This window comes from Pseudophryne corroboree, chromosome 4 (genome assembly GCF_028390025.1).
Source record: "Pseudophryne corroboree isolate aPseCor3 chromosome 4, aPseCor3.hap2, whole genome shotgun sequence".
In the NCBI taxonomy this organism is placed as follows: domain Eukaryota; kingdom Metazoa; phylum Chordata; class Amphibia; order Anura; family Myobatrachidae; genus Pseudophryne; species Pseudophryne corroboree.
Window position 1 is genome coordinate 554,771,801 of NC_086447.1, and position 26,227 is coordinate 554,798,027.

At 44.0% G+C, this 26,227-nt stretch overlaps 1 protein-coding gene across 6 annotated transcripts in view; it reads right to left on the minus strand.

Annotated features, from left to right (window-relative positions):
• AHI1 (Abelson helper integration site 1) overlaps window positions 1-26,227 on the minus strand; it is a 688,430-nt gene that overhangs the window by 108,305 nt on the left and 553,898 nt on the right. For 3 of the 6 annotated variants that reach the window (XM_063917377.1, XM_063917376.1, XM_063917378.1), the window contains 3 exons: window positions 14,347-14,509; window positions 14,139-14,242; window positions 4,256-4,335 (listed from right to left, as the gene is read on the minus strand). In XM_063917377.1, the coding sequence (XP_063773447.1) occupies window positions 4,256-4,335; window positions 14,139-14,242; window positions 14,347-14,509 (347 nt within the window). Of the gene's footprint in view, window positions 1-3,949; window positions 4,336-14,138; window positions 14,243-14,346; window positions 14,510-26,227 lie in introns of those variants that run through there. The other 3 variants (XM_063917379.1, XM_063917381.1, XM_063917382.1) reach the window with 3 other exon arrangements.

Sequence of the window (26,227 nt, forward strand, 5' to 3'; positions counted from 1 at the left end):
AAAAGAAATTTTGACTGACCAAGGTACTCCATTTATGTCAAGGATCATGAAAGAATTGTGCAAGTTATTTAAGGTCACTCACCTCAGGACGTCCATCTACCATCCCCAAACTGACGGGTTGGTGGAAAGGTTTAATAAAACATTAAAAAGTATGTTAAAAAAGGTTGTTGAGAGAGATGGGAAAAACTGGGATTGTTTGTTGCCCTACTTGTTAATGGCCATCAGAGAAGTTCCTCAGTCCTCTACGGAGTTTTCTCCATTTGATTTGTTGTATGGTAGACACCCCAGAGGGCTGTTGGATATTGCCAAAGAGACGTGGGAAGGACAGCCCACTCCTTATAGAAGCGTTATTGAGCATGTAACACAAATGCAGGATAGGATTGCAGCCGTGGTACCTGTTGTCAGAGAGCACATGGAACAGGCCCAAAGTGCTCAACAGAGGGTCTATAACCGGAGTGCCAAGATACGGGAATTTGCTCCTGGAGATAGAGTTCTTGTTTTGGTACCCACTGTGGAAAGCAAATTCCTAGCTAAATGGCAGGGTCCATTTGAGATTAGGGAAAAAGTGAATGAGGTTAATTACAAAGTATACCAGCCGGGAAAGAGAAAACCCGAACAGATCTACCATGTTAACTTAATCAAACCCTGGAAAGATAGGTTGTCTCTGTCAGCGGAGCCTTGCCCTTCGGTGTCTTCACCCCGGTTGCTTCCCGCAGTGAAGGTGTCAGAGACATTATCAGCTGATCAGAACAATCAGGTTAAAGAATTTCTCATCCAAAATAGGGAGGTATTTTCAGAGCTGCCTGGCCGAACGACCATAATAAAACATGACATTGTCACAGAACCAGGGGTCAGGGTTCATTTAAAGCCATATAGGATTCCTGAAGCTCAGCGAGAAGCTATTTCTAAAGAAGTTAAAACCATGTTAGAACTTGGAGTCATAGAGGAGTCTAACAGTGAGTGGTCCAGTCCCATAGTGCTCATCCCGAAGCCCGACGGTAGCATACGCTTCTGTAATGACTTTCGTAAGTTAAATGAGGTGTCCAAGTTTGACGCATACCCCATGCCCCGTGTGGATGAGCTTGTAGAAAGGCTGGGAACAGCCAGGTTTCTCACCACATTGGACCTGACCAAAGGTTACTGGCAAATACCTTTATCTGATAGCGCCAAAGAAAAAACAGCCTTTTCGGTTCCGGAGGGGCTGTACCAGTATAAGATGTTACCCTTTGGGTTGCATGGGGCTCCAGCAACCTTTCAACGGGCGATGGATAAAATTTTGAGGCCCCATAGAAAATATGCAGCTGCCTATTTGGATGATGTGGTAATTCACAGTAAAGACTGGGGGTCCCATTTGGTTAAATTACAAGCAGTACTGGACTCAATCAGAGAGGCAGGGTTAACTGCTAACCCAAAGAAGTGCTGCCTCGCAATGGAGGAGGTCAAATACTTGGGCTTCACCATAGGCAGAGGTCTGATTAGGCCCCAATTGAATAAAGTTGATGCTATTCAAAACTGGCCTCGTCCAGTGAATAAAAAACAGGTAAGGGCTTTTTTGGGAATTACTGGGTACTATAGACGGTTTATTCCCAATTTTGCGACCACAGCGGTGCCGTTGTCAGACCTTACCAAAGGGAAGCAGTCAAATGTGGTGAAATGGAACCCTGATGCAGAAAAGGCGTTCCAAGCGTTAAAAGTGGCTTTGTGTTCACAACCGGTGTTGATAACACCAGATTTTTCAAAAGAATTTGTGGTACAGACAGATGCCTCAGAGGTAGGGATAGGTGCTGTGCTGTCCCAAACCAGAGATGGGGACGAACACCCTATCATTTATTTGAGTAGGAAACTCAATGAGCATGAAAAAAGGTATGCCATTGTGGAAAAGGAGGCTTTGGCCATTAAGTGGGCACTAGATACCTTGAGATATTACCTCTTGGGTAGACAATTCAGACTAGTGACGGATCATGCCCCTTTAAAATGGATGTATGTAAATAGAGGCAAGAATGCTCGGGTAACTAGATGGTTTCTAGCGTTGCAGGATTTTAAGTTTACTGTTGAACATAGACCGGGAACACAATTGGCCAACGCAGATGCATTGTCTCGCATCTTCTGTTTGGGGGCTACAAGTGTTCCGGCCCCTAGGTCGAAACAGGGGAGGGGGATATGTGACAAGAACACTGGGATAGTGTTTGAGGGCAGGTATGTTTGTCCCAGGTTCTTGTCTTACATGTTTTAAAAGTGTTAACTTCTAGGAAAAATGCTTTTGGTTTTGTCAGAACCTTTTCAGTTTGCTGTAAAAGCTGGGTATAGGCTCTAAGAGAGAGATAAGGAGAGTTCTAGACATTGGGCCCAGTTCGGGTCTTTGGCCTCACAGAGGGCTAATCAGGGTTTCAGCTGTGTAAGTGTGTTATAGGGCTGCTAGCCTGATTAGTAGAGGCAGACTGCCTGGGAAGGCTGCAGGATCTGTGTGTGAGAGACACGCTTTCTGATGCAAGTAAGCTATACAGTATGTACTAAAGAACTCTGTGTTTTGTTTAGTGACAGTTAGGAATATCTTATGTTTAGTTAGTGCCGGACAGGCAAGGTATTTTTATTTTGGGGTTTGTTTTATTTTCTGTTTCAATAAAACTGGCCGGGGTCAGTTGTACCAGAAACTGGACTTGTGTTGTTCCTCAGCTGCTGCGTGCTGCCATATTCCCCAGGAAAAGGCGCCTTGCACCCCTACAGTGTTACAATATATATATACACTGTATATAGTGTATTATGTTCTTCCATTGCACAGTGCATGAGGTCAAGCTGCACCACCACCACCACCCTTATACCCCCCCCTCCCCCCCAAAAAAATGAAAAACATTTGGACTGTGCTGGCTCTGGCTTCCTCTAATTAACTGTACAGGATGGATGTGTGTAGTGCTTCAAACTTGGATGTAAAAATGTCAAAAACATGATGAGGCCAAAGAAACAGGATAAGTTCACAGACAGTATGGCCAGGGATACACACAGTAGATATGGGCATGAAATGGAGTGAAAGTAAAGGGAAACAAACAAAATCCACAGGTAAGGAGTATCTATCTACCTATCTATCTAGGGCCGTTAGGGGTGTGTCAGCGCTGCAGCACTACCCCCTCTGTGCGACATCATGAGCCATGTTACGGCACTGTATCTATCTGGTATTTACTGAGACATTAAATATAAAATGGAAGCTGCTCAATCAAATTAGTAATATTCCTCAGGTGCTAAAAGGGAGGGGTTGTTCTAAAGTAGAACGATACATCCTCTGCTGGTACAAAACAAATTTTCCCCAGCACACCAAGGGACATTAGTGATAATATTTGGAAAAACTGCATAGTACCAGAGACGTATAAATAGCGGTCATCAGCCAAATAGATTTACCAAAATGCCAACAATGATACAAATGATTCTGAACAGATCATCACTAGACATCATTTTGAGACCACAAATGTTACAATATTAAGCCAATTAGCAGACATAAAAAGTAAGCTTTATTATAGATGCTAGGATATGACCTACAGGAAATGCCTTGACGTTGGCAGGTGAGCTTGCCCTAATATAGCTAGACACTACACAGTATCTCCTACTATATGCTGACACATTTATTTGTCTTAGAGCCCAGACTTTTTTTTTGTTTTCTTATATAAAAGTATAGCTTAAAAAAATATCTTCAAATATATGTCTTCATAAAGTAGTACTCTGACCTCGCCTCCTCTAGTGACTGGTCGCCCTCTCTCTGTTGGCATACACAGACACTTTTTTATTGGACCCCTACCAATACATCCCCCTGGTGGGCCTTACCCCAGTCCGGCACTACAGTATCTGCTACTAGTATGTTTCCAATCTTCATAAGGTAGAGAATATATCAAAAGACGAAAATCAAACTTTAGTTTACCTAATATACAATACAAGCCAGTAAATCCATTTTTTGAACAAACCGTTATTATGCAAAAGTGTTTTATTGCTTTATGTTACACATCTAGCTTGGTGGAAGGAATAATATAATAAGAACTATGTACAAAGTGAATAAACATTAAATAATGAAATCAGTTAAACACTGAGCATCAAAATAAAAAGCATACATTTCATGCAAGTGTTAAGAACCTCTGCGGCAGGAATCTCTTTTAGCATCAAGTAGGTCTTAAAACATTTACTGTTGCATAAATAAAGAAACATTCTATGGGAATATAAATTTGTGATACTGTGAAACATGAAAAAAAAAATGCCTTTAACCAAAGTATCTTACGGTGGCACAGGTGAGCCAACATCTGTGTCATGCTGTGACATCAATTTCTGATCCTTTGACTTGCTGGGGACTGCCGACATCTGCAGAAACAACAAATACACATTGTAGAAATAAGAAAGGAGAAGAGGCCAAGTCTTTACATCGTACAAAGCCACCAACTTCCTGGGTAAGGAGAGAATATACCCCATTTCCAACATGCGGTCTCCTTTGGGGTCTGCTTATTGTTATGTGGTTACCATGAAGGAAATAGGCTCAAGCCCCACTTTACCCCAGCTAGGCATGTCATAGGTGAGAAGCAAGCAATACAGACTGCTCAGTGGAAAATCTTACATGCACCTGGACTTTTACCAGTAAAGTGAGTTCTTAAGCACAAGCCGCACATTGTCTTTACTGAAACAGCAAATATCAGAGGTATAAAACAGGATCTGGCTACAAATTTATGACAAATTCATAGTAAATAACTGGCTGTAGACCTGGAAGTTGTCACATTTAGTTGCAATTATCAAGGGCTTGTTGCTTAGATAAACTGGTCTTACATACATTTGATAAAATGGAATTGATTCATCCTCTGCTGTTACTCATTCTCCAATAAATAACAGGTTGCAGGGGCCGTTTAGCAAAGTACAACTTCTGCATTGCGATTTCTTTTGTACTGACAAAATTATATGTCCTATGGGGAGGTCATCACGAGACTACCTGTTGGGATCCCGGCGGTCACAGTTCCGACAGGAGGTGAAATGCCGCCGCCGGAATACTGGCACCACAGGCTTTTCTCCCTTTGTGGGTGTCAACGACACGCATAGAGGCAGAATAGATCCTGTGGCGAGTGCAGTGATCCACCGTACCCGCAGCGTGGCGAGTTCTCATCACTCATCAGCTGATGAGTGATGAGAACGAGTGCATAGAGGAGAACCTGCATATCAGCTGAGTGATGAGAATGAGTGCATAGACGAGAACGTGCATATCAGCTGATGAGTAATTAGCACGAGTGAACAGAAAACCTACATATCAGCTGATGAGTAATTAGCACGAGTGCATAGACAAGAACCTACACATCAGCTGATGAGTGATGAGAATGAGGGCATAGACAAGAACCTACATATCAGCTGATGAGTGATGAGAACGAGTGCATAGAGGAGAACCTGCATATCAGCTGATGAGTAATTAGCACGCGTGCATAGACAACCTACATATCAGCTGATGAGTAATTAGCACGAGTGCATAGACAAGAACCTACATATCAGCTGATGAGTGATGAGAACGAGTGCATAGATGAGAACCTGCATATCAGCTGATGAGTAATTAGCACGCGTGCATAGACAACCTACATATCAGCTGATGAGTAATTAGCACGAGTGCATAGACAAGAACCTACATATCAGCTGATGAGTGATGAGAACGAGTGCATAGATGAGAACCTGCATATCAGCTGATGAGTAATTAGCACGCGTGCATAGACAACCTACATATCAGCTGATGAGTAATTAGCACGAGTGCATAGACAAGAACCTACATATTAGCTGATGAGTGATGAGCAAGAGTGCATAGATGAGAACCTGCATATCAGCTGGTGAGTAATGAGAACGAGTGCATAGACGAGAACCTGCATATCAGGTGATGAGCAAGAGTGCATAGATGAGAACCTGCATATCAGCTGGTGAGTAATGAGAACGAGTGCATAGACGAGAACCTGCATATCAGCTGATGAGTACGAGTGCATAGACGAGAACCTGATATCAGCTGCTGAGTGATGAGCACGTGTGCATAGACGAGAACCTACATATCAGCTGATGAGTGATGAGCATGATTGCATAGACGAGAACGTGCATATCAGATGATACTGTAAGTAATGAGAACAAGTGCATAGACGAGAACCTGCATATCAGCTGATGAGTGATGAGCCCGAGTGCATAGACGAGAACTTGCATATCAGCTGATGAGTGATGAGCCCGAGTGCATAGATAAGAACTTGCATATCAGCTTTAAATTGACTAAATAATTTTCAATGTGCTCAAACATGAACTTTTTTTTACTTTGTAGTAATATCTAAAAGGTCCCTATAATGCATTAAATTCCCATGTTTTTTCTCCCATTACATTATGTGTATAGGGAGATTATAGTAGATATCACATAAAACCTGAAAATCTTAAAGATTTCCTCCCTAACAAGGAAGTCTTCTACTTCCAAAGTAAACACCCACAGGCCTTCTACACAAATTGGCACACATGAACACTCCCAAAAACAAAAAAAATTATATTTCATCAATTATGTAGGCTCAGCTATTAGAGAATAACATTCCAGACAACCAGATAAACCTACTTTTTCATCATTGCTTTTGAACTTAGCAATCTATGGGCTGTGTGCCTGTTGATAAAGTATTACTGATGTGGCCCACACAAAGGGGGTTATTCAGGTTTGTTTGCAAACCAAAAAAGTAAGAAATTTGGCAAAACCATGTTGCACTGTAGGTGGGGCAGATGTAACATGTGCAGAGACATTTAGATGTGGGAGGGTTTGTTTCTGTGCATGGTAAATATAGGCTGCTTAATTTCTACACTGCAATTTAGATTTCAGTTTGAACACACTCCACCCAAATCTATCTGTGCACATGTTACATCTGTCCAATTGCTTACTTTTTTGGTTTGCTAACAAGAACATGGCTCAAAGCCCAGTTTGTCATACCGGTGCCCAATCTGGCCTCAGACATACGGTAGGTGTTCAAAAAGTGGACAAGATCTGTCCATTTGGCCACTCACACGAGTACTTGTACATAATGCTCACAGGACAATAGTGGTCATCAGCCAAACTGATTTACTAAAATGCCAACAATGATACAATTGGTTCAGAACAGATCATCATTAGACATCATTTTGAGAGCACAAATGTTACAATTTTAGGCCAATTAACAGTCAATTCCTGAACTTCAATATACAGATGCTGCAATACTGATTTACATATTGTTATGCTTGTACATTTAGGACTATACAATATAAGCTTTAGTTTCTGTGCTAATGCTCTTTGCCAGCAGGTGGAGATGCAGAATCCTTATAGTATTACATTGACTATTTGCTTGTTACTGTGGTTTGTACACCATTTTATAATAAAATATATAAAAAGTAATATATTAAACTACCTATGGGACACCGAGTTTTGATAGCTAAAATGCGGCAGCAGGGAAGAAAACTATTTTATCCCAGAGGGTTTCATCAGACACTTTAACAATGACATTGTTAATGTGCCGCATCTCTTTACTATTCCACATGGATTGGTTAGAAATGTCAATTAACAAAGAAAAACAAGCAGATTAAATTCTTTGCTATAAGGTTACCATTACTCTATCTCCCAATATGAAGGATACTCTTCGCCAAGCGATATCACTGACCTCCTGGTACAATTTAGAAACGTTATCAACAGGTCAACCTCCATTCTAATGCTGAAACTTAGGGTGTGTACACACGGTGAGATTCTTGCTATGCCCGATTTTCACTTGCGATTTCCCCTGAACTCCTCGGAGCCCAGATAGCACAGATTTTGACTAACTTTTCTTGAGATATGGACTATGTGTGCTTACGATTTTGGCTTATGTGAGATTTTGGCTTATGTGAGATGTCATTGACATGTGAGATGAACTAGATAGTACACCGATCTAGCAAGGATTGACTTGCCTGCACAGTCTATCTTTTCTTGCGATGCTGACCTGGCGGGACCGCGCATCGGGATCGCAAGGTGACTTTCACCTTGCAATCTGCACTAACTTTTCTTGAGATTTTGACTATATAGTCAAAATCGAAAGAAAATATCTCACCGTGTGTACACACCTTTAGACTTAATACGCCAACTCTGCATATCTTGATGTATCTACAGGTGTAAATTATAGATCTATGTAAGGTTATCTGTAGGTGCGGTTTTTACTCTGTTTCTCAACAGGACATACTGTATAATTTTTGTAATTTTCTCTTTTATTGTGTTTATTACGGCTACTTCATTGTACAATTGTTCTCTTGGAAAAAGAAAAAAAAGTAATATACTGTACGTCATGCTGCCACTGATGAATAATTTTAAAGTGATGGTAAGGCAGAGCATCACAAAATGATTATGTTCTACATTTTAGCAATTAATAAGTACACCAGTGTTACAAGGTTCGAGGTTGCAGAAACTGTAGCGAAGCATAGACAAAGCAGATCTTTGTTTATTAAAGAACAGCACACAAAAAATAATCAGGAGTCACTTGAGGAAATTCAGACTTCTTTGGCAAGATACAGTTGTGTAGTAAAGACAGCCATAACACCTGCTCAATTAGGTATTACCTGTACATTAAATTTCCTTCTGATATGGCGTGAGCTGACGCTGAAATGCAAGCAGGGAATAAGTGCAAACAGTTGAATCACTTACTGGTTACTTATTAGAATTAAGTGGAAACATTCCATGAATTTATTAGCTGGTACAGTACATGCAGTGCTGGATTACTAAACAGGCAGAATAGGAAAATGCATATAGGCTCTGCGCCTTTTAGGGGCACTGTGACAATGGCTCAAACGAAAATTGCAATCAAGCTTTCTTAAATAGTTTCCAAAAGACAGAAAAAAATGAAACAAAAACTTTACATTAAAGACTACAGAGAAAATATTATATTAACGTAATGTACCCATTAACAACTTAAAGTACATAAACCATTGGTTGGTAAAATTAAAATGTATTAGGAGATAATTTGCTAGGGGGGCCCCAAGATTTCGCCTGCCTTGGGGCCTCCACAGGATTTGATCTGGCACAGAGTTCATGTTCTTTGGCTCAAATTTATCAAGCCTTGGAGCCTCTGGCATACATAGCCAGATCTGTTTCCATCTACTCACATGCTGGGGGCCGACCAGCACAGGGCAAGCGACGGGCCGTCTCCCGAAGTGTCATCAAACTAAGGTTGACCCCTGGCAGCGCGTCAGCTGTAATTTTTTTAATCAGAGCGGCTGTGTGGGACGTCACGCAGTCACCCCGAAAACCGTCACGGCACTCCTCCATTCAGCTCGCACCACCCCACTCAACACAGCATTGCCGCCCCCACGAATGCCCGCCACTGTCAATCATCTTGCGGCCGCATCCATCCTGTATGCGGTTGCAAGGAGAAGGGTTGCGCATGCAGCACTGCGGCCAGTGCGCGTGAGCATACCAGATGGACCCGGCCGCTGCGTATGGACGCGCGGATGCATCCGACTGAATCAGCCCCAAAGTGTAGAGGGATAAAGTACCAACCAATCAGCTCCTAATTTATTTTTCAAAACAGAGCCTGTAACATGGTAGTTAGAAGCTGATTGGTTGGTTCTTTATCAATTTCCACGTTATCTCTTTTTTATCTGGGCCTTTATCATTCTAGCTCCCTTCTGTACTGTACTTTACTGGCAGGTCTACTGTACTCTTTGATTTAATGTATATTCCAGGGAAACAGCAACAAACCACTGTGTTATATAATCTAAAGACATACCTAAATACTCAAAGAGGAAGCAAGTAAGAGCAAACAACGTATATGAATGGAAGTGTACAAAAATAGGGATGTTTTTATTATGACACAGTAAGGGACTTACTACATGTGTACACTTCATACAGCAAAGGAGGAAGCTGCCAGACTTGGGGAAAAGAATACATAGGTATGACACCAGTCAATTAGGATATAACTGGAGTGAAACTTAGGGTTTATATACAGTAGTTTTTCAGTGGGCACGGTGATCGATGCTGATAAGCTGTCCAGTCCAACAGACACGTCAACTTAGTTAAGCGATATTGGACCTGATTCTGAGTTGGCTGCTGTTCTGCATGTCCGCAGCATTATGCTAATGCAAGATTCCTCCTGTATATGCCGATCACTGCGTCTCCATGTGGAGGCCTATCCCACCCACTGATTTTACATCTACGACATCATTAGTATTTGGAATAACACCCATCCCATGGTGAGTGCGACAGACTTGTCTAAATCGCTAAGATCCTAGTTAACACCAGCACTATTTCATTACTGCTACTTTCCCCACACATGCTGGAGTGCGTTGCTATGTTACCAGACATGATTTACAGTTACTCAGTTGCAGAAACACCTGCTAAATATTCTTGTTACAATAACACTGTGTGCACATACTGCTGGATTTGGATATAACATTGACTGGCAGTGCTGCAAATATCCTATTAGCAGACATTATTATATTTTCTATTATTATTAAGTTTCTTATATAGCCCAGCATGGGTGTAGTATGGTATGCCGGCGGCCGGGCTCCCGGCGACCAGCGCCGGGAGCCCGACCGCCGGCATACCGACAGCGTGGCGAGCGCAAATGAGCCCCTTGCGGGCTTGCTGCACTCGCCACGCTGCGGGCACGGTGGCTATTTATTCTCCCTCCAGGGGGGTCGTGGACCCTCACGAGGGAGAATATGTGTCGGTATGCCGGGTGTCGGGATTCCGGCGCCGGTATAGTGTGTGCCGGGATCCCGACATTCGGCATACTGAAGACCACCCACCAGCATATTCCGTGGCGCGTTACAATTGGAACAACAGTAATAGGACACAACTGGGTGATAACAGGCAGACACAGAGGTAGGAAGACCCTGCTTGCAAGCTTACAATCTATAGGAATTTCAGAAATTGCAATGGTGAATTAACTCTAATTGATGCAGTCTTCTTCGAACCTAGAATATTTGCATTGATCATTTACTCTTGCCATGTCTTGGAGTTTGATGGTGCCGCTTTTTATGTTACGCTGTACTTTTTATCATTGTATTACTACACATTTTTGTGAATAAATATATTGACATTTATTTAGAGAATGTTTATCTGTGACGGCAGGCTGGGTAAGCTTCAGCTTACTCACCCTTGCCGTCGCAGTGTGGCTTGCAGGGCCAAAGAAACTGCATCTCACGACGCAGTCCTTGGCTTCGCCAATCCCAGAAAACAGGGGCGTCATGCCCCTGTTTTCCCGAATGCCGCCCGCCCCTCCCCTCAATTCCCAGAATATCACACTGAAATGAATCCTAAATTCTTGAATATGCACTAAAGTATAAGTTGCATTACATAAAAGAGTACAAATGGTACTATAAGTAGAAGTATGATTACAAATAAGTATATGTGAAACGCCTCACACAATGACAGCTGTTTGACACTGCAGTTACCCTGAATGTCATTAATAGCTATTTTATATGGTTAATTGTTTTAGGTGAAACTGTCCTTCACGCAGGAGCCCAACTAATAAGGTTGATTTAATCATATAAAAATCAAACTCTACAGATAATACGGGATGTAGTTATGTTACAATGCCGACACCTACGTCCCGCCCCCTCACAATCCCGGCAGGCGGCATGCCGACTAACATGGACTATTCCCACTCGTGGGTGTCCACGACACCAAAGAGTGGGAATAGAACCTGTGGCGAGCTCAGCCCGCCACCGAGCAAGCAAAGGGGCTTTGTTTCGCTCGTACCCGCCACCGGGCATCTCAATGCCGGGATCCCGACGTCGGTATGGTGACAGCGGTCTCTACACTGCCGGTCGAGCGATACACAGCCGACATTACATCTTCCCAGCTGTTACTATGCATCATGTCCATGCTGACACCTTTGCAGGCTGTGAGAGTGAGTGCTAAGGTCACCATCTTTGCTGGCTGATGTATGTTGGGGATGGCCTTTGACACTGCTAGCTGCAGCATGCCTGTATTCTTTTCTTTAACTGATAATGTATTTCCCTTCACCCCAACACCAATAAGTAATCTAGGGTAATTTCAAGTGACATCTGCAGTAAGAAAGGACAGCTCAAAGGATTAAGACTCCTCCTACAAGATAACATACAGTTCACCTTATTGCTCATCCGTTTGTCCGGCCTAACAGGTTCACAAGTGAGCTAAACATGACAACACTAGGATTACACATTACCTAAAGCATTTGCCGTATATATTACAACACAGGAATAATACAGCTATTATATAAATGTGTTAGAAAGAGCATTACAACATTTGTTATTATATTGTTGCTTGGTGTGTTTGTCTATCTGAATGCTCAAAGGTTAGCCAGATATGAGGTATTGATGGATAAAATTAAAACCAAGAGGTTATTTTAACATATTGATGGGTAAAGTTATTGGTATTTTAAGGTATTGATGGATCAAGTTAAGACCCAGGGGGTGTTTTAATGGTAAAATTGGTCTCAGAAGATATGCAAAAGGTCTGAGTGCTATTAGGGTAAAAGGGGTGAGTTCATTTTATGTCCACAGAAAAAAACCAAAAAACAAAACAGTTACCAATGCCCGTTTCATAATTTGATCACATCTGACACTTACATCTCCCTATTACTGTAGTTCAAACACAGGCTAAGTACAGGAAGCGCCTGTTCACATACTGTAATTGGGAACTGATGCAGACCTGCATAGAAACGCATATACAGTATGCTTGACAGTAGCCATGTCATTTGTGGGTGCAAATATACATTGATTTGCATAAGTACACAGGACATAAACCTGGCACACATGCTATTGGTACATATCTGGGTGCAATGAGCATATTGGTGTAAATACATTATTTTATGTGCTGCATTCTAAGACTTTTTTAGGACACATACTTAGCATCAACTCTACAGTGTGGCTATTGGTTTTCAAAATGTATTAGCAAACAGGTATGCCATCATCATGTTACCTATGAATACAGAAAGGTAATGAGTTGACGGTAAGACTTGTGCTTCAGAGACAGCTGTCTTTATACTGCAATGCTGCCAAATCAGTGTGACAGAAGCATCATGTGACAATGCTGCAATTTGTGAATGCCTGCTTCGTACACAGTTTAACTCAGAGTATGTGGCTTCCGGATTGTCTACGTTTCCCACCTAAAGGGGGGTACACACGGAGCCATATTCTAAGCAATCTGACTAGATTGCTTAGAATATAAGCCTGATCGCTCCGTGTGTAGCCCTTACAGCGATAGCGATGCGCAGCCCCGCGCATCGCTATCGCTGCTGCTAGATTGGCCTGCCATGCAGGCCAATCTAGCGGGTCGCTCACTTCACCCGCTGGGTGAAGTGAGCGTCGTCCCCCCGTCTCCCCCCGCACGCTCAGCACAGATCGCGCTGTGCTGAGCGGCAAGAGAGATGTGTGCTGAGCGGTTCGCTGAGCACACATCTCTCCCCGCATCGGCCCGTCTATATGGGCCTTTACATTGTCCTTGTCATATGTAGTTCTGTCCTCACTTTCACAGACTGTGACACATAAACAGGTCACTGCCCCAATGGTCTCCTGAAATACTCTGTGTCTCCAGCACCCCAATTACCTATTTGTTCTAGCTGACTTGTAAAGGTAAACAAGAATTAGGTTTCAGAACATATGCCCTTTAATTAATAATACCTGGATACTGCTAACATTATCCAGTTGATGCCTATTACAAATCTGCATTAGAAAACCAGACATCTAACAATACAGTTGTTATTCAGGCATGGGTAAGTTCCAATTTATGTAACACTGAGGAATTTAATTCTGGATAACACTCAGTAAAAACTGCAGGTACACGTGTTTCTGAAAATTCACATGAAAGAATTGTTTTTCATTTATTGTATGCAAACAAAGTGTAAAAAAATAAATAAAATAAAAGGATTTTTTATTTTTAGTAAGAAAACCCTAGTTGGATATGTAGAATAATAAATATAAAAGCTGCCTATAATTACTCAGCTGACCCCACCTCCAACAGTTTGGGATGTTTAAAACATTTTCTTAAGTGACTCATGTTACAGTCTGGTGAGTGCTGCCCTCTTGCATGCTCTTATATCTTTGGATCTACATTCATGTATATGTACCTAACATGTGAGGGGTGTACAGTAAACATCCTTTATTCATACAGTATATATATATATATATATATATAGCACATATGCATTTACCCAGTGGGGACTATGTTCAGACTGTTCAGCTTGAGAATGTTCCAGGGAACGGGAACCAAAATACTGTGACTTAGATGCTGAAGGGTTATCATCCTCATTGTGGTCTGGAAAACAAAACACGGAGGGCGTTACCTCATGTAAATCATTTCAGCTGTCTGGGGCAAATCAATCAGCTATCAACCTATAGTGAAAAGAGATGTGAACTTACATTCAGCAGCCACATAATTTGCTGGAAAATAACCCTGTTGTCCATTCTGTATACTGCCAAACCACCAATTGTCATTATCTTTGTACAGCACATGGATAATGTCACTGCGATGGATGCTTAGCTCATCTGACCGATGCGCAGTGTAGTCATACAGAGCCACCACCTACAAGAGAGATAAGACCACCACAGCTTTATCACAACCATGCCACAATGAAACCCAACAGCATTTACTTCCTCTCACTGTAAACAGCTGAAACCAAAGCTCTACCTTGGTAAAAGCTGAGGCTTTGTAAACTTTTGCTAAGGGGATGAAGGTGGTGGGAACACAGCAGGAGACACATGATAATGGACTGTGGGAAATGTGAGAAATGGTTTAGCACACTAATCATATTAACTACTGTATTACTTTCTAAACAGCTGCTTTCATTTACTGATTTATGTGCAAAAACATATACAATGCACTTTCTTAGAATGCTAAGTCACTGCAGTATAGTTCTCAAACGTTTTAAAGGGGCAGTACACTATAATAACTAAACATTGGTATTTTGCAAAATTGCCTGACCATAAACACTTTTGCTAACCATACAACAGACCACACAACTACAGAGAAAAAGAGAGTAATTAAAGACTAATTAAGCTAATTAGAAACTTCAAATAGCTTAATTAGTCCTTAGGGAGAAAGCCACAAGAGTGCAAGAGCAAGTCCCGCTGTTTTTTCCTAAAAAAATAGGATTTTAATTACCTACAGGTGAATCCTTTTCTCGTAGTCCGTAGAGGATGCTGGGGTCCACATTAGTACCATGGGGTATAGACGGGTCCACCAGGAGCCATTGGCCCTTTAAGAGTTTGAGAGTGTGAGCTAGCTCCTCCCTCTATGCCCCTCCTACCAGACCCAGTCTAGAAACTGTGCCTGAGGAGACAGACAACTTCGAGAGAAGGATTTTACACAGATAGTGGCGAGATTCACACAAGCTCACACATAAAAGGCAAACCAAGCTAACTAGCTTGAAACATCAGCAGAGGATGAATAATATTACTTACCAAGTAACAAAACAGTACTAAACCAAGAACTAAGCAGTACTGAACTAAGTAACCACTGCAGGATCACGAAGCGCTGGGCGATCCACCCAGCATCCTGTACGGACTACGAGAAAAGGATTTACCGGTAGGCCATTAAAATCCTATTTTCTCTTACGTCCTAGAGGATGCTGGGGTCCACATTAGTGCCATGGGGATGTACCAAAGCTCCCAGAACGGGAGGGAGAGCGTGGAGGCTCCTGCAGAACTGATTGACCAAACTTCAGGTCCTCAGCAGCCAAGGTATCGAACTTGTAGAACTTTACAAACGTGTTTGACCCCGACCAAGTAGCCGCTCGGCAAAGCTGCATAGCCGTGACACCACGGGCAGCTACCCAGGAAGAACCCACCTTACAAGTAGAGTGGGCCTTAACTGACGTAGGACATGGCAATCCTGCCGTAGAATACGCATGCTGGATAGTGAATCTGATCCAGCGAGAGATCGTCTGCTTAGAAGCAGGACACCCAAGTTTCTTGGGATCATACAGGACAAACAGAGAGTCCGATTTTCTGTGACGAGTAGTCATCTTCACATAGATTTTCAGAGCCCTTACAATATCTAAGGACTTTGATGAAATTGAGGAGTCAGTAGCAACTGGCACCACAATAGGTTGGTTGATATGAAATGCCGACACAACCTTCGGAAGGAACTGCTGACGAGTCCGGAGCTCAGCTCTATCTTCATGGAAGATAAAGTAGGGGCTCTTACAAAACAAAGCCCCCAGCTCCGACACACGTCTAGCAGAAGCTAAGGCCAACAAAGTGACAGCCTTCCATGAGAGAAACTACCTACTGTAGAGGATTGAACCAATCCGATTGGAGAAACTGCAGCACCACGTTAAGATCCCATGGTGCCGTAGGCGGCACAAAGGGAGGCTGGATGTGCAGAACCCCTTTCAGAAAAGTCTGAACCTCCGGGAGGGAAGCCAACTGTTTCTGGAAGGAAATGGATAGGGCCGAAATCTGGACCTTTACGGATCCCAACCTCAGGCCCATATCCACACCTGCTTGCAGGAAGAGGAGAAACCGTCCCAGTTGAAACTCCACCATAGGAAACTTCTTGGACTCACACCAAGATACATATTATTTCCAAATACGATGGTAATGTTTAGACGTTACTCCTTTCCTAGCCTGTATCAGGGTAGGAATAACCCTGTTCGGAATGCCCTTCCAAGCTAATATCTGGCATTCGATCCTCCATGCTGTCAAACATAGCCACGGTAAGTCTTCATAAGCGAACGGCCCCTGCTGCAGCAGGTTCTCCCGAAGAGGAAGAGGCCTTGGTTCTTCTAGCAGTAGATCCAGAAGATCGCGTACCAAGCCCTTCTTGGCCAGTCCGGAGCAATGAGGATCGTCTGAACTCATGTACACTGACTGGAACACCCACAGAGTCACTAGGGCATCCACCGCCACGGCTTACGGGTTCCTCGACTTGGAACAATATCACCGAAGCTTCTTGTTGAGACGAGAGGCCATCATGTCTATTTGAGGTACACCCCAAAGATCTGTTACCTCCGTGAACACCTCCGGATGGAGTCCCCACTCTCCTGGACGGAGATCGTGTCTGCTGAGGAAGTCCGCTTCCCAGTTGTCTACTCCCAGAATGAAGATTGCTGACAGCGCCAACACGTTTCCGCCCAGAGGATGCTTCTTGTTACCTCTGACATTGCAGCTCTGTTCTTCGTTCCGCCCTGTCGGTTTATGTAAGCCACTGTCGTTACATTGGGGGTAATTCCAAGTTGATCGTAGCAGGAAATTTTTTAGCAGTTGGGCAAAACCATGCTCACTGCAGGGGGAGCAGATATAACGTGCAGAGAGAGTTAGATTTGGGTGGATTATTTTGTTTCTGTGCAGGGTAAATACTGGCTGCTTTATTTTTACACTGCAATTTAGATTGCAGATTGAACTCACCACACCCAAATCTAAATCTCTCTGCACATGTTATATCTGCCTCCACTTCAGTGCACATGGGCCCTCATTCCGAGTTGATCGGTCGCAAGGCGAATTTAGCAGAGTTACACACGCTAAGCCGCCGCCTACTGGGAGTGTATCTTAGCATCTTAAAATTGCGAACGATGTATTCGCAATATTGCGAGCACAAACTACTTAGCAGTTTTAGAGTAGCTCCAGACTTACTCTGCCTGTGCGATCAGTTCAGTGCTTGTCGTTCCTGGTTTGACGTCACAAACACACCCAGCGTTCGCCCAACCACTCCCCCGTTTCTCCGGCCACTCCTGCGTTTTTTCCGGAAACGGTAGCGTTTTCAGCCACACGCCCATAAAACGCCGTGTTTCCGCCCAGTAACACCCATTTCCTGTCAATCACATTACGTTCGCCGGAGCGATGAGAAAGCCGTGAGTAAAAATACTTTCTTCATAGCAAAGATACTTAGCGCAGTCGCAGTGCGAATATTGCGCATGCGCACTAAGCGGAATTTCACTGCGATGCGATGAAAAATACCGAGCGAACGACTCGGAATGAGGGCCATGGTTTTGCCCAACTGCTAAAAAATTTCCTGCTGCGATCAACTTGGAACTACCCCCATTGTCCGACTGCATTTGAATGGCTCGATCTCGCAGAAGATGGGCCGGCTGGAGAAGACCGTTCTAGACGGCTCTTAGTTCCAGAATGTTTATTGGTAGGCTGGATTCCAGGCTTGACCACCTTACTTGGAAGGTTTCCCCTTGAGTGAATGCGCCCCAGCCCCTGAGACTTTCATACGTGGTTAGAAGGATCCAGTCCTGAATCCCGAACCTGTGGCCCTCCAGAAGGTGAGGTAATTGTAGCCACCAAAGGAGTGAAATCCTGGCTTTCGGCGACAGACGTATTCTCCGGTGCATGTGTAGATGAGATCCCGACCACTTGTCCAGGAGATCCAGTTGGAAAGGCAGAGCATGAAACCTTCCGTACTGCAGAGCCTAGTAAGAGGCCACCATCTTCCCCAGAAGGCGAATGCACTGATGAACCGAAACCCGGGCTGGCTTCAGGACATCCCGGACCATTGTTTGTATCTCCAACGCTTTCTCCTCCAGAAGAAACACCCTCTGCACCTCTGTGTCGAGGATCATTCCCAGAAAAGACAACCTCATGGTCGGCTCCAAATGTGATTTTGGAAGATTCAGGATCCAACCGTGTTCCCTGAGCAGATGAGTCGTGAGAACAATGGACTGCAACAACCTCTCCCTGGACGATGCCTTTATCAGCAGATCGTCCAGATATGGGATTATGTTCACCCCCTGTTTGCGGAGGAGAACCATCATCTCTGCCATCACCTTGGTGAACACCCTCGGTGCCGTGGAGAGGCCGAATGTCAGTGCCTGATGCGGCAGCCAAATTGGATTGTGAAGGTACGCATCCTTGATATCCAGGGATACCAGGAACTCCCCCTCCTCCAGACCTGCGATCACCGCTCTCAAAGACTCCATTTTGAATTTGAACTCCCTTCAACATTTTCAAATCCAAAATTGGCCTGACCGAACCACCCGGTTTCGGAACCACAAAAAGGTTTGAATAGTAACTCTTGTTTTGCATGTGAGGTGGAACTGGGACAACGACCTTTGACTTTTCCAATTTTTGGATGGCTTCCTGTAGGATAGCCCTGTCTACCAGTAAAGCTAGTAAGCCTGATTTGAAGAATCAGTGAGGCGGGAGTTCTTGAAACTCCAGCCTGTACCCCTGGGACACAATCTCCTGCACCCAGGGGTCCAGGCCGGACGACACCCACACATGGCTGAACCGACTGAGCCTCGCACCCACCGGCCCTTCCTCCAGGCTGTGTGGTCCACCGTCATGCTGATGATTTTGATGTACCAGAAGCAGGCTTCTGGTCTTGGGAACCTGCAGTAGCAGGATTTTTGGATTTTGCACAACCTCCTCTAAAGAAGGTGTTAGAAGGCTTGGCCTTTTTTGTTTTTGCTGTCGGAAAGGACTGTGATGGGAATGAAGAAAAAAGTTTCTTCGTAGCAGGTGTAGCTGAGGGAAGAAAAGGTGACTTACCCGCAGTTGCCGTGGAAATCCACGCATCCAAAGCTTCCCCAAATAGAGCCTGACTTGTGTATGGTAGGTTCTCCACACCTCTCCTGGATTCCGCGTCGGCATACCATTGGCGTAGCCAGAGACAGACATGGAAGATATCCCTGCAGCCATCGAACCCAGGTCTTTCATGGATTCCACCATAAATCCTGCAGAATCCTGTATGTTACGTAAAAACAATTCAACGTCACTTTTATCCATTGAATCCAATTCCTCAAGTAATGTGCCTGACCACTTTACTATAGCTTTAGAGATCCATGCACAGGCAATAGTAGGTCGCAATATCGCTCCTGAAGCCGTGTATATGGAGTTGAGCGTAGTGTAAATTTTGCGATCAGCCGCTTCTTTTAACGCGGTAGATCCCGGGACAGGTAAAAACACCACCTTTGACAGTCTGGAAACAGATGCATCAACTATGGGTGGGTTTTCCCATTTCTTTCTATCCGCCTCAGGAAAGGGAAAAGCAACCAGAACCTTTCTGGGGATCTGGAATTTTTTCTCTGGGTTTTCCCAGGATTTCTCAAACATAGCGTTTAATTCTTTAGACGCAGGGAAGGTTAGCGAGGCTTTCTTATTATCCGTGAAGTAAGCCTCCTCAACCTGCTCAGGTGTTGCGTCAGTAATATTAAACACATCTCTAAAGGCTTCAATCATCAACTGCACCCCTTTTGCAAGAGATGCCACACCCCTCAGTACATCCCCCTCACCGTCTGCCATGTCAGAATCGGTATCCGTGTCATCTTGCATAATCTGGGCAAGAGCACGTTTTTGAGAGTGTATGCTAGGCGGCCCTGGAACAGAACCGGACCATACAGCCATAGAGTTTTGTAAAACCTTAGTTGCTGTCTCAGTTTGCGCTACCCTAGTAGAAATCTGAGAAATCATACCCTTAAGAGAGGCTAATCACTCAGGCTCCTTAGCAGGAATCTGTGCTAAAACAGTGCAATCCTGATTACATGGAATGATAGGACATATCCTCTGCAGCATATGACACAGAGTCCCTAGACATGGCCAGTTGGGGACAACAAACACTCCACACACACAAACACAGGGAAAAGGCAGACAGAGTTTCCCCCCAAGAATGCCAAGAGAGCCACAGAGATTGGAGCCAACCCACACACAGCGCCCTTTAGATATAGGAAAACCACTATCCAGCGCTTACTGTGCACCTTAATAGGTTACACAGTACATACACAGCCTCCCTCCCTTCTACAACCCCCTGGAAAAATGGCGCTGAACGCTGCTGGGTCTGCTCTGAGGAGAAGCTCCACCCCCTTCCATGGCGCTGCTTCCCGCTCTCTGGTTCTTTATACTGGCCTGAGGAATATCTGCTGGCAGTGATCTGGGGTCCCTGACAGGCTTCTGACCAGTGTAGGCGCTGGCTCAGGGCGCCCCTCACAGTGATGCACAATGTACCGCTGAGCCCCGGAGCGCAGTTAGTACTGTGCTCCCTACCCTGTTGCCGCCATCTTCACCCCAGCTCCCCGCTTGCCAGGGGACTGGTGACTCACTCGCCACTGAAGTCTTCTGGCTCTGCAAGAGGGTAGCGGCATGCTGCGGGGGTGAGCGATCCCCTGTGGCGGTGAACATTCATTCCCCTCAGGAGCTCAGTGTCCTGTCAGCGGAGATAGTGGCTCAGACCCCTTAGGGCGGACACTACTCCCCCCCTTAGTCCTAAGAAGCAGGGAGGCTGTTGCCAGCAGCCTCCCTGTGCCTAAACTCTATTAAAAAAAAAAAACTGAGAAACTCCTATGGAGCTCCCCTAGCTGTGACCGGCTCCTCCGGGCACATTTTCTAAACTGGGTCTGGTATGAGATGCATAGAGGGAGAAGCCAGCCCACACTCCCATGGTCTGTACCCCATGGTACTAATGTGGACCCCAGCATCCTCTAGGACGTAAGAGAAAAGTATGCTAATAAACCCCGAATGTCTTTGAGTGCAATTCTGAAACTGGTGAGCACCCCTTTTTTTGTATAATATACTGTGTATGTATGTGTGTGTGTGTGTATATGTATGTATCTATCTATCTATCTATCTATCTATCTATCTATATATATATATATATATATATATATATAAAATGAGTGTAGTTAAATATTCTTATAGGGGAATTCAATTGTGTGTGGTGCAGGTTTTTTGCTGCAGGGATTTCCTGTTCAGTTAAAGTAGAGAAAATCAGATGTGGTGATTTCAATAGAAAGTCTGTTTTTTCCTAAAAATCATTATATCACTTCTAGAGCACAGTAGACTTTCATGTCCCAACTGGACCATCATCAGGAGGCACATCAATTTAATCCATGCATTATGCATCCCTATTAATACCTCTTGAAATTGGCGTCAAAATTACATACCTTCCGCGTTCCACTCAGGAATGCAAGTGATATCACTTTCGGCCAAAAGTTCTCGTTTAATAAAACCTTAAAGCATTGAATTTGCACACAGTTATAACAATATGAAACAACCTGAAACCCCCTCTTCTTGGCAAGTGGCTCAAATTATGACACTAGCAATTGTATATAGAAGGTCATTCCGAGTTGATCACTCACTGACGATTTTTGCAGCGCAGCGATCAGGTGAAAAAATGGCATTTATGCGCATGCCCCGCAATGCGCACGTGCGACGTACAACTACAAAGCCCTTTGTGGTTGTGCTCAGGTTCTAGCGAAGTTTTTCTTTGCACTAACGACCGCAAGAAGATTAACAGGAAGGGGGCATTTTCTGGGTGTCAACTGACCGTTTTCAGGGAGTGTTTGGAAAAACGCAGGCATGTCTGAAAAAACGCAGGCATGGCTGGGTGTTCGCTGGGCGGGTGTATGATGTCAAATCCGGACACGAATAGGCTGAAGTGATCGCAAGCGCTGAGTAGGTTCAGAGCTACTCTGAAACTGCACAAACCTTTTTTGCAGAGATCGGCTGCACAAGCGTTCGCACTTCTGCTAAGCTAAAATACACTCCCCAGTGGGCGGCGGCATAGCGTTTGCACGGCTGTTAAAACTAGCTAGCGAGCGATCAACTCGGAATGACCCCCATAATACGATTCCTAAAGCTGCTGCCACATTATGCAGTTTAAGGGACAGAGCAGAGCTGTTGTACATGCCCAGTGGTAGCAGCTTCTTCTACCAAGTTTGCTGTGTGTGTGGATCTGAGTGCTCAATCAGTGCACTGGACCAGAAAATAGCTCCCAGGAAGAAGAGACAGGAGCCTTACCATGAGGTAGAAGAATGTGAGCTTAGAGAGTGCAGTTCTGGTTCTATTATGTTTGTGTATTTATTTATTATGGGTTGTTTAATCTTTTCCTGACCATTTATTTAGATTATGTAAATGTTTGATACGGCCTATACTATAGACCCTCTATAGTGTTAAATATTAATACTGTATTCCATACAGTATCCAGTGTATAAAAAGACCAAAGTTTACATTAAATGTCCAGGGTCGTTACTAGTCTGTTCTACAGCTTCTCCAGACTCCAGCACTTGCTCCAATGTTCCACAGAGTGGGAGATTGTGGACTGCATAGCGATTCCCCCTTCTAGAAATCCTGTGTTTGCCACTGCAACCAGTCTCATGGTAGGTACACACATCATTAAAAACAATGGTGTACCGCCGCAATACACTATCCCAAAGCCGCACCTGCGTTCCAGCCAGAGCACATGACGCAACTTCCAGTTCCGGCTTCAATGCGTACCAGCTTACTAGCCGGCATTACTTCCAGAACCGAACATCGCCAGTGTCTCCGGCTACCCACACTGCACACTACAGTATATACACATCATGGGCGGGACATATTGTTTATCAAATCACTAGCAGACATACTTATATAGTTAGATATTCAATGCTGGATAGCCAATGGAGAGGATATTAACGGAGCCTTGTGTACCAGAGATCCCCATTAACATATTAAATAGACACACAATTCAATACCTATGCAACCTTGGGGACATTTAGTATGTGTCGGTAGACACAATCAAAGGTCACCATAGTTCAATAAGAAACGCATATATAAACACTTATAGCACAACTAAGAATGTGTGATCAAATTACTACAAAATAAAGACTATATATGTATATCACCTTGATAAAAACCCACTGCGCAGCATTGAAACGTTGGTGCTTTAATACACTTTACTTCATTTGAATACACTTTGTCATTTACAAAATCCAATGAGTGGTGCATGGTTCCTGTGCATTCTGGGGGACCGAAGTGTTCTAACCCAGGGGACCCTGGCATGTACTGTATATATCTACATACAGTATATACATTAAAAAAGTGTACACACATATATACACATAAAAGGAGTGTATTGGTCAAAAAAAGAAATAGAACAAAAAAAACCCCAAAATGTACAAAGTTCCACCCGTGATATTTACAGTATCAGCACAAAAAGATATTCATCACCGCAAAAAGGTATTCAAGGGGTTACATTCATTCAGACCATATGGAGACAGTTCCCAAACACCTTCTTTAGTAGCAGCGTACGGTCACCATTGTTTTGGCGTATGTCGGCATGACTACATGCAGATTTTGGGAGAGGATGGCCAATCATAGGCATACCATACAGCAAGCACTGTCTACTGGAAAAATGGACAAACCAGTAGCGCAACATTTTTCGCTCTGGGGTTACCAGATTTCTTCTTTCAGATGCCGCATTATAGATTGGGTGCCACCACCAGTACATGGTGGTGACCATACGCTGCTACTAAAGAAGCTGGAAGTCAGATGGATTTTCCATTTGGGAACTGTCTTCCTGTATGGTCTGAATGAATGTAACCCTTTGAATATCTTTTTGCTGTGATAAATATCGCGTGTGGAAATGTATACATTTTTATATTTTTTTTTATCATTTGTTCTATTTCTTTCTTTGACAATACACTCCTGTTATGTGTATATGAGTGTACACTTTTCTGCGTAAAGATATGTGTATGCATATGAAAATATATATGTATACATATTCTTTATTTTATAGTAATTTGATCACACATTCTTCGATGTGACAGACACTACAGGAGCACACAGCCAATCAGGAGAGTGCCACGACGTGGCGCTCCCTGATTGGCTGAAGGGACCCTCTTTGACAGGAGTCGGGGGGGGGTCCTGGCAGTCGGGGAAAGGGGTCCCATGTGTAAACATGGGGCCCCTTTCAGTGCGTGGTCGGGTTTCCGTTTTATTATTTTGCCAAGTACGTGGATTATACAAAGAACAGAAGGTACACTGGATTATGTGAGTATAATTTTTTTTCACAGGTACCCCTAGGATTCTACATGGAGAAGAGGACCGAGCCTCGTGGGAACATAGGTAAGTATGTGTGTATGTTGGTGTGCATGTATGTAATAAAGTTGTACTGTCACGGTGTGTGTGTCCTGTTTTTATTGGGGTATTTTTTTAGTAGTAGTACTACAGGTACCAGCGGGCCCGGTTTTCCACCGCATGCTGGTACTTGTGGTTCTCCAAGTACCAGCTTGCGGGGGAGACTTGCTGGGACTTGTAGTACTGCTACTAAAAACAATATTCACATTTTTTCAAAAGGCTATCAGCCCCCCATCCGCCGCCCTTGGATGGGGGGGGACAGCCTCGGGCTTCACCCCTGGCCCTTGGGTGGCTGGAGGGGGGGGACCCTTGATTTAAGGGGTTCCCACTCCTCCAGGGTACCCCGGCCATGGGTGACTAGTTGGGTATGTAATGCCAGGGCCGCAGGGACCAGTATAAAAGTGTCCCCCGGCTGTGGCATTATGTACCTGGCTAGTGGAGCCCGGTGCTGGTTTCAAAAATACGGGGGACCCCTGCGCTTTTTGTCCCCCGTATTTTTGGAACCAGGACCAGGCGCAGAGCCCGGTGCTGGTTGATTAAATATGGGGGAACCCCTGCCATTTTCCCCCCCATATTTTTTCAACCAGGACTGGCTCAAAGAGCCCGAGGCTGGTTGTGCTTAGGAGGGGGGACCCCACGCAATTTTTTCCCGAATTTTTAAGACTTTAATCAACTTTTTAAGGTACACAATGAAGCCCAGCACGGATCTCACAGATCCGGCCGGGATTCCTTGTGTTTTTTCAGGCAGTGTTTTACTCATCACTCCCGTAAAACACTGCCTGATATTACGAATCACATCGACATCGGAAAAAACGATTGTGTTAAAATCGGCAGCTTAGTGAATGATCGTATCAGGATTCAAAAAGTTGCAGTAAAATGCACCCGATACCATTCGAGTTCAAACACCCTTCAAAACGGCCAAAACACGAATCTTTGTAAATATACCCCAAGTTTTTAGTTGTTTGGGGTGTTTTGCCATTTTTCTGCCGCAAACAAGCCTCATTAGTGTACTGCGTCCCTTTGCATGGCTCACGTCGCTTGCAGGTTACTATTCCCAATCGTAGTCCACGTGGATGGTAAAGTATCAATAAGTTGAAAATAATAAAAAAAACAAAAACAAAAAACTTATATGGCTAATTGGCTTCAAATGTATTCTGTAGCAGGGCAACGACCCTAAACATACAGCTAATGTCATTAAGAATGATCTTCATTGTAAAGGAGTCTTGGAAGTGACGATATTTCCCCTGTAGAGTCAGGATCACAACATCATCAAGTCTGTCTGGGATTACATGAAGAGACAGAAGGATTTGAGCAAGCCTACAACCACAGGTAGTCTGTGGTTAGATCTCCAAGATGGTTGGAACAACCTCCCTGCTGAGTTCCTTCAAAAACTGTGTGCAAGTGTACCTAGAAGAATTGATGCTGCGTGAAGGCAAAGGATGGTCACACCAAATATTGATTTAATTTA